Below are 13,052 nucleotides of genomic sequence, written 5' to 3'. Positions count from 1 at the left end.
TGGTGGAGGCTGGTACAATTGCAACATTTAAGAGGCATTTGGATGGTGATATGAATAGGAAGGGTTTGGAGGGATATGGGCCGGGTGCTGCCAGGTGGGACTAGATTGGGTCGGGATATCTGGCCGGCTTGGACCGAAGGGTCCATTTCCGTGCTATACATCTCTATGACTCTAAGTGCTTAGGGGTCTTTGTGGATTTATAAGGGACGAAAGTGAATCCCCATTTCATAGAGCTCGACACAACTAATTATAAAATTAAATACTTTACATCCACAAACCTTAACTAAAGAGACTTAGCAACCTCTTTAAAAATAATCTATGTAGTAGGGTAAAAAAACCTGTTTACTACTCAACATTTCAGTGTGATAGCAAGTAATGAGTTTTGTTCCTTGGAGCAGGCAAGTCAATAAATCTAATTGGCAGAAGTTAATTTCCATGCTTGACACCAAGAGCAAGCAGACAGTGATTAGATACAAAGGGTTAGCATTGACAGTTTTACCTTTTTGTAAATCTTCTCCCGAGAGTTGCCTTCACCACTGTGCCCATTTTGCCTAACTGCAGTGTTTCTGGTTTCAGTTGTGGAAGTCATCTAAACAAACATTTAATGTTTAACTTATTTCACATTACACCTTTATGAGAAATAAATACACATATCAGTAGTCATGTAAAGTTTTATTCATTGGCACATAAAAGAAATGTACACAGTACTTCTTCCCTTGGACAGTCATAGGCTTTAGAGGGCAAAGATTCCAAATTATTATTCCCGAAGCTAGATTGCTGAACTGTAGAGACTTGTAGTATTTAATTGAGGTGATAGGGGTCTCAACTGATGCCTGAAGAGTTGGCAAAAGCCCAACTCTCTTGGCTCACTGCATTAAAACTCTGCAGCAAAAGGCTATTATGAGATCAAAGGGCCCTAGGGATGAAGGTCCTTGTCAGAGGACAGCAACAACTCTTTAGTGCTCTGCAATGGCCTGGGGTGGGGTGGGGGATGGGGGCGGTGGTGGGGGGGTTGGCAGTGAAGACAGCTCTTAGCAAGCTGTCCCCTGCCTTCCTGCTAGTGTCAGATAGGGTCACATATTTATCACAGGCAGCAGTTAGTTCTGCCCTGACAGTGGTCTGCTTGAACCTCTCTTTACATCTAGGAAGATAGGAGTATTTGTGAAGCAAGCTGCTCAGTCCAACCACAAAAATGTTGGGAAACATCAGGCTTGAAATTAATTAACTAGGAGCTTCTAAACAATCAGACAGGCCAAAGGAAATTACGTATTAAAAACGTTATTCCACTTGAAAAGAGGAGGAGAAATTGGTCATCACTGAGCACATTCTCTATTCACAACTTATGAGAAACTCCGGGTATCCACTGGTAGCTGGGACCAAACAACTCAAGTGATCAAAACATTAACAAATGTAGAGTTCAGACTTGAACACTGATTCAGACACCTAATGGAGGAGCACAGTTCTCAACCAGGCACTTTAAATCTCTGGTGAGATAACATCCAGATTATCTATGGATCGAAGGATAAATATAGGCCAGGCCATCAGGGAGAACACTTCAAGAGATGCCCTTCTTCAAAGGCTGTGCTTTGGGACTTTGTATAGCTATCTGAGCCGGTAAAGGGGAAAATGGAGTCCCGGCATTTAACTTCCTACCAATAGCACCAACAGTACAGCATTCCGTTAGTATCACACTGGAGCGCCAGCCTGAATAACACAGAGAATAATTTAAATATGCATTTCCAATGAGGGTTTTAATCATCCAATCACAAATCACAAATGGCATTTGAGGCAGAGTAGGACATCATTTTAAAATTAAAAGGAAAATTGATAAGCATTTGAAAAAGGGCAGATAGAAGTCGACTAAACAGCTAGCACAGTGAAGAGGTGGTGGACTGAACTGCATTCTCCTGAGCTGTAATTGCCATCATTCTGTGATCTGCATGCTTCACTTTGAGATTTGTACTTTGTTTGAGATACATACCCTATGCTACAGAACAATTAAGAGTGTTATAATCTTTTCATGATCCCTGATATTCAACACCATTCCTGGCTCAAAGTAGAAGTGTTCAAAAATGCACATTATAAATGGGCACAAATAGGTACCAGTCCAAGGCATGTAATAAATGTTTTCAGTTTTAAGTAGTAAAGAGCAAATTTGAAACTGATTACGCCTATATTTTTCTTAAACCCTTCAATCAGTTAAGTTACTAGACAAGTTACATTCAGAATGTTCAAACACACCCTGAAACTTCTACATATTCTTTCAAATTGGATCAATCTTTCTTTTGAAATGACTTATCATTAGATCAGCTGATAAAAGAGATAAACAATAAATGGTCCTTCAGGGCTAATGAGTTAGTGTTACCAAATGTCACTGGGAAAGGACCATAGATAGTAACAATGTTATAAACAGACTAACTGCACAAAAGTGGGGACTTGGTACACCTTTTGTTCAACAAGATGGTTTGTCCCTTTACATTTATTTAGTAAATGGAAGTGATAACTTTTGATTCTAAACATTTTAGAAATTTCCTTTTGAGAAACCAACCTCTTATCTGCAACGTGGGGGCAAGAGAACAAGCCCTGGAGGGGAAACCCAGTATGTAGTGTCTGCAGGGCCGTGGCTGAACTTTTAACTTTATTTTTCTACTTTTTAACCTAAGATGTTCTACCTAGGCATTGCGACTTTATACATTTTAACTGTATTCCCGTATCTCTGTTCTCGAGTACAAGGGGACAACAAAATATAATTCTAATTGTAAAACGTTTGAAATCTTGAAGTTGTGTTTTTCGATTTGGCAAGTATGTACCAAACAGTCCCCTCTAAAGCAATCCAATTTTCTCCACTATCAGTGTGGCAGCTTTCCAAGAGTCTCATCGAATACAAATGCTTAAATTAATATTTCTCATGGGAAAAATTTGGAAAATGCATGCAGACATTAAACTTTTTAACTGCATTCCCAATACATATTTGCTTGGCTCCAGACCCCAGAATAGAAATGTCATTCATTTGTTACCTTTATTGACAATAGGGTTCAAGTCATCTGAAGCTGTTCATGATGGGCTCCTTCATTGACAGAGTATGTAGTTCTTGCACATGCTGATGAAAATGAAGCATATATGAGAACTGTCACAAGATCTATACAATAGTTATGTACATTTCTATAGTATTTTCAATGCACTTCACAGGAACAAATTATAGTATGATATCGACTTATGCAAGGAAATATTAGGGCTGGTGACTGAAAAGTTGGTCAAAGATGTAAGTTTTAATGGAGGAGAAAGGTAGAGAGGATTAAGATAGAAATTTCACTGTCCAGGCAGCTGAAGGCAAAGCCACCAATTATAGTGGGGGGGACTGCACAGGAGACCAGAACTGGAGGACTGCAGAGATCTCAGGGGATTACAAAATTGAAGGATGATATTAGGAATTGAGAGGGATGAAGCCATGCAGGGATCTGAAAACACAAGATAATTTTTTAAAATGCAAGTTACTAGTCTTGGAGCCAATATCAACCACAGAACAGAATCACGATGGCTAAACAGAACTGGGAGTGTTGGGACACAGGAAAGAGGGTTTTTAATAAGCTCAGTTTTATGAAAGGAAGATGGGTGGTCAGACAGAAGAATAGTGGAACTAGAAAAGGTCAATCTGGAGGTAACAAAAGCATTGGTTCTACACAGCAAATGGTTATCACTCTCCAAAAAGCTCCTGCAGGCGAATTTATTTTCACCAACATTTAACATTTACGATTCCCTCCTCCTCAGCATTTCTGAGCTAAAAGGTAAAAGAATTTCAAGAGAACTTAGGTCACATCTGAAAATGTCAGGTAAAGTAGCAAGCTTTGAAATAGATTTGAAAGGGAAATGGTTGAAAAGCAAATAGTTGAAAGGCAATGAAATGTCAGCAGTCAATATCAAAGTAGGGCAACAGCACACTGCCCAGCTGAAGGGTTTCCAATATTTCAACAATAAAATTCAAGGATACAGAATTGCACAACATTTACTCCAGTCCAAGCAGGACCATTTGAACTGAATGAGAAACAGAACAAATGACTAATTCTTCGCTGGTTCCAAATTTTGCAGTGTTGCTAAAGCAATTATTGTTCTTTTAACATTTAAAAATAATAAAAAAAATACAATGAGCAGCTACCAGTATGCACCAGAGCAGAAATTGCTTCAAACTTGTATGGTAAATATCTAAAGTAGAATTTTTAGTAATCTTTTATTGGAAAGATTACATTTACAATGTGACGGCAAGAAACTTACAAGTTTTCAACTGCCCTAAGTTGAATGCTGAGGAATTATGAGAGAGAAAGATCTTCATCCCTGAGACCTCGACTTTATGAGATTTTGCCAGGTCATGTACATTACTATAAAAGCTTGGCTATCTGGAAAATGTGTTGTCACAAGTTGCGTCAATGACCTTTGAGGAGAATGTTTTTATTATGCAATGGCTGTTACGACCTGCCTCTAAGGTACTGCCTGAAAGGGAGGCAGAATCACATTTAATTCTGACTTTCAAAACAAAGGATTGAATAAATATTGAAGGGAGGGGAAAACTGTGAAGTTCCATATCAAGACAGAATCATTGGCAGTGACAGGGGTGGTGGGATGTCCGACTAATTGGATAGCTCTTTCAGAGAGCCAGTTTAGGCACAGTAGGCCAATAGACTCTTCACGTGTTCTGACAGATCTATAAATTCATCCTTTCCAGAGGGCTGCTTTCTACTGAAATCATTGTACTTGGTTAGGATGCAAGTAGCCATCATTGCATTCTGACCAGAAATTGATATCTGTATTCCACTCTGAAAGAACGAACTACAGCAAACATCAGGCAGCATGCTTTAGGCAAGATGCAAACAGATACCTTAAAACATAATGATCGATATTTAAAATCATTCCAAATAACTTTACAGATTATGAAAGCACACGTTTTTGTAACTAAACTATTTGTTACAAACTCTGCTAAAATAAAACATGTATTGCTGATTTTGTTCCTGTTTATTTTCAACAAGGAGTTTATTTGTCCTCAACTCCTTTGCTGCCTAAAGACTAGAATCTGGAACACGAGGTTCATTTGAACTCAGTTGTTTAATTATAGCAACAAGGATTTCTGTGGCTAATATAATGCCCCCATATACAGTACTACACATTTTATCTCATATTATTAGTTCTCTGGGAGTAACAATTAATTTTCAGGAGAACACAAATCCCATTTGCTGAAGCAATTAAATTGTAACAAGACATCAGGCTGAACAAGGGGAGTAAGAGTAAGTTTGCTTTCATAGAGAGGAAATGCAAGCCTTACCATTGAAGTGAAATGAAAGACCATCTGACTGCAAAGTACAATTCAATAAATCTCAGCTTCTTCAGCAAATGAAGTCAAGTCACCACGCACTAACAGAGATTAATATCACATGACCCTCAGGGAATAAAATGTGACATGACTGCTCTCCAAAAGGCAAATGTGAACAAGTGCAGAAATATAGATTTGTGCTAAAATGTTATGCTGCAGAATTCATATAAAACCCACTAAAAATGTGTTTTATCTTTTAGATGAAGCTTCCATTCTTTGAATTACACAGAAATAGGAGGCGGCCATTTGGCCCTTTGAACCTGATTTGCCATTCAATCTGACCACGGCTGCTCATTCAACTCAGTGCCCTGTCCTTGCTTTCTCCCTGTACTCTTTCAACCCTTCAACCTTATGAAATATACCTAAATCCTTCTTAAAAATGAAAGTTTTTTTGGGCTTAAACACTTTCTGTAACAAAGAATGTCACAGGTTCTCCAAGCTCTAGGTGTATTAATTCCTCACCTCTAATCGAAATATCCAGTTCTGTAACCTTAGACTGTGACCCCTGGTTCTGGACTCCCCATTCATCAGAAACATCTTAATTATGGCAAACAAAACATTATATGCTTGAAAACAAAGTATCTGAAAGGAAGAAAGAATCTGAGATTTGAGAATGTATTGTCCTATTTAAGAGAGTATTTGAAGAAAACCCGACTTCAAAATCAGATTGTGATGCCACGTTGAACTGTCAAATTACCTGCACTGTTCACCAAATCAAAGCTGTAATCCAGTTTCAAGTGTTCAAAACTAAGTTTTTTTTTTGAGTACTCAGTTGTACTGTAGGTTGTTGTGTTCTGCAAAGTTTCATTTCGCATTAAAACAATTTCTCTAAAACACTCTAAGCACCTGTTGTCAAATATCCAATCACATTTAACTATGGAGAACAAATTGAATGATTTATAGCCCTCAGGCAATACAAGAGGTACCTTTTGATTAAGATGCCAAAGTTCTTCAAACAATATATGGCAAAAAAAAGTACAAAGGTGACTTGATACACATTCAGAAATCATTAACAAGTTTCCAAATGAGCAATACAAACCAAAGGGTGACTTCACAAGGAATAGTTAAATTTAGTGTACACTGAAGAAATACAAAATCGCTTGAACAAGTTGTTCAGTCCTACTTAGTTTTTAAAACGGTGTCTTTTATCTATATCACTCCAACTGCAAATACTTTGTCTGTTGACTTTAAGTAAGGACAAAATACTGCAAAGGCTCTTTCCATGCTTGATATGTAACAGGAATAACTACTTCAATAAATTCTCTGCCCAAGATAACTTTAAAGTGATGCCTTCTGCAACATCTTAATTACACAATATATTTCTCCTTCCATACATGACACTGTATAAGGGACACAAGGTTCCCCTTACTGTCCAGTTCAGTTGAATTGAATTAACTTGCGAGAGAGCTGTATTTTCCTATAAATTTCCTGCCCCGCCCATTCTCCCTCAGTGGCAAGAGGCAACTGCTTTCAGGACATTTGACCCAAAGGCAATGCTTGCATCCAAGTCAGGATGACAATGTGACAAGGAGAATACCTTTGGGAGATGACACTACCCCTAGGACAATGATACTCATGTCCTCCCCTGCAGTAGTGTTCATGAGGTTGGGAGATGTTAAAGTTACTGAACTGCATCCAGAAGACCACACTATGGACATGGTTTGTTAGTGATGGATGGGGTGGACAAAGGGCCCAGTGCAGAGTGCTCATTAAATAAACTGCTTTGCCTTGGATGCTGACAAGCTTCTTCACTGTTATGGCCAGTTGTATATTCCATCAAATTCTTGACTGGAGTCTCATGTACAGTGAAGAGGCATTTAGTGGGTCAGGGGTATTAAGCATTCAATTGAGTAGCCAACTTCTGACCTGCTCTTACAGCCACTTATTAGTATGGCTGGTCCAATTAAGTTTCTGGTCAATGGTGAGCTCCAGAAGGTTGACAGTCATGCTTTTGAAAAAGTTGATGAGAACAAATGTTCTCTACCAATTGTCAACTCAATCTTGGTATTTCCAGGTCCTGCTATAAATGCAGCTATTAAATGTTTGCATCCTGAACTTTCAAAAGAAAAGCTTTGAACAAGGAATGGGTGGTGCTGTTGTTAGAATACAAAGAAAAAAATTGACCTCAAGTTGACGATTCAGCCCTCTGGATCCTGTTCTACCATCCGTGAAAACCATGATTTCCTACCTGAATTTTATCTTCCCATATATCCCATAGCCCTCAATTTCCTCCAAATCTACCAATCTGTCTTGAATATCTTCGATTGAGCATCCACAGACTTCTAAGGCAGGCAGAGACCCGGGTTCAATTCCCGACTCAGGCGACTGACTGTGTGGAGTTTGCACATTCTCCCCGTGTCTGCGTGGGTTTCCTCCGGGTGCTCCGGTTTCCTCCCACAGTCCAAAGATGTGCACATCAGGTGAATTGGCCATGCTAAATTGCCCGTAGTGTTAGGTAAGGGGTAAATGTAGGGGTATGGGTGGGTTACGCTTCGGCGGGTCGGTGTGGACTTGTTGGGCCGAAGGGCCTGTTTCCACACTGTAAAGTAATCTAAAGTAATCTAATCTAATCTAATCTTTCAAGGGAAGAAACTTCTTGCACCTCAGTCCTAAAAGGCCAATCATTTGTTTCCAGACTGTGACTGTGTTCCAGACCCTCCATGGAAATGTTAAGCATCACTGAGAGGATTTTACCAAATCGATCTCAAGACAAGGAGGGCTAATCTGCATTCAAAACACAGTCACAATAATTCATCAGGTAGTTATGAATAGCATTTTTTGAATGGAAATGGCCTATCAAAGTCAACTTAACAAATGTCAATTTCCAAAAGTAGCATATTATAAACACTCCTTTGTGTTGCTCAGTGCAATAATCTGATATGAGCTACACTGAAATAAACAAATGGGGAAATTGTTGGAATTGTTACAAAAAAAACTAATACATTTTAAATTGTTTGACCTCATAGTATTGCAAAATTCACAGCAAATTTAATACTTTTAGGAGTGTCATCGCTGTTACAATGTCATCCAGAACTTGACTGGGCTGAATTCAGTGGTTCTGGTTAGTCAGATCTGAATAACCTATGTATACATGGGTGGACTGAATCTAGATTAGATTACTTACAGTGTGGAAACAGACCCTTCGGCCCAACAAGTCCACACCACCCCGCCGAAGCGCAACCCACCTAGACCCATTCCCCTACATTTAACCCTTCACCTAACACTACAGGCAATTTAGCATGGCCAATTCACCTGACCTGCACATCTTTGGACTGTGGGAGGAAACCGGAGCACCCGGAGGAAACCCACGCAGACACGGGGAGAACGTGCAAACTCCACACAGTCAGTCGCCTGAGGCGGGAATTGAACCCGGGTCTCTGGCGCTGTGAGGCAGCAGTGCTAACCAATGTGCCACCGTGCCGCCCACGGTGGGGGGAATCTACTGATAAACACCACAATCCCAGTAATAACAATAGAAATATCTTGCACCTTCATGCAGATTTCTCAAGTCTTTCTAAGATATAGACCAAAAGGTGAAGCCATTTCGCTACATCACATCTAAAGATGATCAATCCCATCAAATTCACCTACAGCTGCATCCATGACTCATACCAGGTAATGATACGTGCCACTGGTTTATGCTCAGCTGTTTTGGCACGCTAGCCAACATATAATAAATTGTCTCAGTTCCTAAAATAAAGTTTGTTAAAGCAAGCCCTTACCATTCAAATCCCAACGTGACTGGCTCACAAACAAACTCTTATTTCAGTATAAATCATAATATTCAGCACCACTGACATTTCATGATCATTACTGCAGGAAGTGTTTCAACAAAGAGCAAAAACATTTCCTACTGATGAGACTGACAATCACTCTTTTCTCCACCCCTCAGACAGGCATTTATGTATGAAGCAAATAGTCCCACCTCATTCGATCCAGCCCCCAATTACACAGCGACAGTACCAATATGACTAATGCCTTCTTATGCTCTTACAGTGCAACCCACTCAAAGAATTGGAGCCACATGACAATATGGGGGGAGGTAAAAGAAAACCACTGATGTTCTCAACTCAATAGCTGCTTCTGTAGGTGGTTTGACTAGATTACTAATGTTAAAAATGTGAATTAATACCACCAGAGTGAATTAGAAAGCTTAATACTACATATTGCTTTATTGGGGTATGCTATATAAGTACCATTGGACTACTGTTCATCATTTGCTATACTGTGTTTTTGGCAAAGTGAGAAATTGCTTGTACATTTGAAATTGGCAATTAGGAGTATATTACAAAAGGTTTAGTGCAAGTATTAATAGCGTAAAACAAAAAGAAAAGCACCAGGGATTCTGGAATTTCAGGAACAGAGAATGTTGGAAATACTTAGTAGGTCCAGCAGCTTACGTGGAGAGAGAAACAAAGTTAATGTTTTAGGTTGAGGTCCGATACAAGATCACTGAAATACTGTTTCTCCTTCTCCACAGACACAGGCTGATGAGAGGACTTTCAACATTTTCTGTTCTTATTACAAATGGCTAAAAATAACAGTTTGCATTTATGTAGAGTAATCATTCCCCAAAGTATTTGATAGGAGCATCGGTCACAACGTTGCACTATATCAAATAAGTCAGCATTACAGCAGATGTCTGAAAGCTTGGTCAAAAGATAGGTTTTGTCAGTGGCCTACTCAACGTGGTGAGACAGAGTTAGAATGTGGATTTATTGACCAAATAGAAGAACTACAGGTAAACTAGTCAACCCATGCTGAGCTTGGAAGATGCACAAACTGTCCTCTAAGAATGCACTGAACCTGCAGCATGAGGAAATTACAGAAAGAATCGTGTGGAAACATACCAGCTCAAGATGAGTAAGCATCAGAAGTGGTTCTTGGAAATACAATTTCACCCCCAGCCAAAAAGAAAGTTGGTGATGAGAACCTAGCACTAATGAAAAGGAGATGAGTCATAGATCCAAAGACAAAATAGGAAACACGAAGCAAAGACTGATCAACTCACATCTTAACAGATAGTATTCTGTACCAATTGCAAGTGCTTGTATTACCCATTTGCATGAATAAACTATAACTTAGTCTTGTATTAATCTGCATGAACAATTGTTATTTGGAATAGCACAAACAGAAAGAGATAAGCAGTGGTTTAGGGAGGGAGTTCCTGATCTTAGTGCCCAAGCATGTGAAGGCAAGACACCATTGATGAGTTGACTAGAAGAATTACAGATAATTCGAGAGGTTTGTACAAGGTTACAGAGATAACAAGATGCAAGTCATGGAGGGATTCATACAAAAGGATGTGACTTTTAATGGAGAGGTATTGTCAAACTGGGAACCATTGAGAGCACAAGATGGGCAAAAGAAATTGGTGTAAAATGGTACTTGGGCAGAGTTTTGTGAGAATGAACAAGAGGATTTTTCCAGAGCTTACAGGCTACGTTCAAAGTGCTTAACTCAATATTTGACCTGGTGGTTATCTTTCCAAGTTATCAAAGAACTGCCTCTCAGAAATTCTCCTCTCTGATGTGTAGCAATTTAGGACTGGTTTGCAAACTTCACAGAAACAGATTAAACAGAAAACAACCTGTGAAGTGGAAAAGAAAATTTATTGATCATACAACAATAAAAAAATTCATTAAATATCTGTGCAAATTGCCTTCAGGTGAAAACTCATGTATTCTGTGTGCCGGTGCGAAATAAAAGCTGACAGAGTGTGTAAAATAGGCCATTCAGCTAAGTGGTCTAGGTTGATGTTTATATTCATAGAAGTCTTTTCTCAACCAACTTTACCTCGCGCCACTGGCCTTACCTTCAATTACTTCCTCCTTTGTGTGCTTATCCAGATTGCCCATAAATGTATGCCAAATACTATACATTACAGTTTTCACCCTTACCATTCTGTGATAGTGAGTTCCACATTCTCAACACTGCCAAGTTGATATTTCTCCTGAAATTCACTAACCTGTTTTCTCTCTAAAAGAAGTGAAAAGTGATCAAGATCTTATTTTTTTAAAAAGAGAGACAAGTCCTAGATTGTTCAGTATTGCAGTCACGACAAACAAATCCAAAATTCTGTTAGAAACATTAAGGGCTTTTAAGCAATAGCTGGGAAATGTAGCACAGTAATTGTAACGAGGTCAGCCATGGTGGACCTCAGAATATGGGTATCCTGATTGGACCAGTTCCTGGTCCAATTGAGGAGCTCTGGCTGACTGATATAAACCGGAGTGTCAGAGGTTCTGTTCACTGAGAGCTGGCTCTCAGGGAGCCAGACCAGTGTCAAGTATAATACACATGTAAATAAACAGTGAGTTGGTGATGGGATACTGGCCTCTGGAGCCATTTCCTGCAGGAAAATACCTTTACGTTAAAATAAAAGCCAGGCACTTTCAAGCAAAAAGTAATGACATTTGACCAAATACCATGCAAACATTATTTCTCATTTCTTGTGAAATATACAAATCATAATCCTTGAAACACCAACAAAAGCTTGCTCATATAACCGCATGTCCAATATTTACATTCTTGTCCTTCGTTTAAGCAAGATGGTTGACACTAAAGCAACATGTTACAGATTTTGCCGACTGCCTCACCTCTCATGTTTACAACACTTGTATTTGTACAGCGCCTTAAACCCAGTGAAGCACCCCAAAGGATGGTTTTAGTGACTAAAACAGAAGAATCCGATCAAAGAGAAAGGTGCTGCCATGTAATAATTGTCCAGTGGTGCCTGTTGTCATAAAGTCATGTGAAACATACTTGTATAAACCATGGATTGTAGAAAAGCCTGAGATATGTCAACAGTGGTTCAACTAGGTAAGCAAACTGTCTTTAAATCAGATAGTTGACCATTTTGTTTCCATGCCCCACTCCAGGAACTTGGATACAGATCTGGGCTGACACTCTACTATCAGTCTTGAGGAAGAGCTCCAGTATCAGAAGATGCCATTCTTTAGATGGCAAATAAAATCAAGGGTCATCTAGCTTAATAGACATGAAAGATCCAGTGGCCACTAACATACACAACCAGTGATGTTCTTCAATGTATCCATCAATGTCACACAAACAAATAATAAACTACAATATTTGATCTTTATCACTCATTGCTGTTTGAGTGTTTAATTGTTCTTCATAAAGTCGTACATTACAACTGTGATAGTGCTTCAAAATGTACTGTGACACTTTATTGAATCTGTGTTGCATTATAGGAGTCATCTTTTTCTACTAAGTGACTGCCATTGTAATCTTGATTGCCTTTGGTCAACTCCTCTGGTTGCATGGGACTCATGTCGAACAAGGCATGTGGAATATCAACACATGTGATACTCTGCCTGTCAGAGCCATCCTAACAGGATTCAAATTTCACTGGATGGGAGACTTCGGCTTCTGGAAAGGAATGAAACCCTTTGAGCTTATTGCACAATCCCATGGCCTTTAGCCCATCGTATGGTGGCTCTGAAACAGCCTTCCAAGTAGCCCACTCGTCTGCTCCTTGCTCCGAGTCATACAGAACCTTCCGTCCAACCAGTCCATGCCAACAATAATCCCAAACTGAACAAGTCCAACCTACCTGCACTTGGCCCATATTCCTCCAAACCTTTCTTATTCATGTGCTTATCCAAATGTCTTTTAAATCTTATAAACTTCATCCCATTATCTAATTCCTTTATGAAAATATTCCATTGCC

At 39.3% G+C, this 13,052-nt stretch overlaps 1 protein-coding gene across 8 annotated transcripts in view; it reads right to left on the bottom strand.

Annotated features, from left to right (window-relative positions):
* The window catches only part of pip5k1ba (phosphatidylinositol-4-phosphate 5-kinase, type I, beta a), a 160,477-nt gene that overhangs the window by 64,229 nt on the left and 83,196 nt on the right, over positions 1-13,052 (bottom strand). For 7 of the 8 annotated variants that reach the window (XM_087995742.1, XM_087995729.1, XM_043716969.2 and 4 more), the window contains exons 2-3: positions 3,018-3,100; positions 500-589 (exon numbers count right to left, since the gene is read on the bottom strand). In XM_087995742.1, coding sequence (XP_087851868.1) covers positions 500-589 — 90 coding nt within the window. In that variant the 5' untranslated portion in view covers positions 3,018-3,100. Of the gene's footprint in view, positions 1-499; positions 590-3,017; positions 3,101-6,056; positions 6,079-13,052 lie in introns of those variants that run through there. The other variant, XM_087995743.1, reaches the window with a different exon arrangement.

This window comes from Chiloscyllium plagiosum, unplaced genomic scaffold (assembly GCF_037043375.1).
Source record: "Chiloscyllium plagiosum isolate Xiang-an unplaced genomic scaffold, Cpla_swu_hap1 HiC_scaffold_2, whole genome shotgun sequence".
Lineage (NCBI taxonomy): Eukaryota > Metazoa > Chordata > Chondrichthyes > Orectolobiformes > Hemiscylliidae > Chiloscyllium > Chiloscyllium plagiosum.
Note: the sequence above shows the minus strand (reverse complement) of the source record. Positions and strands in the feature narration are given on the sequence as shown.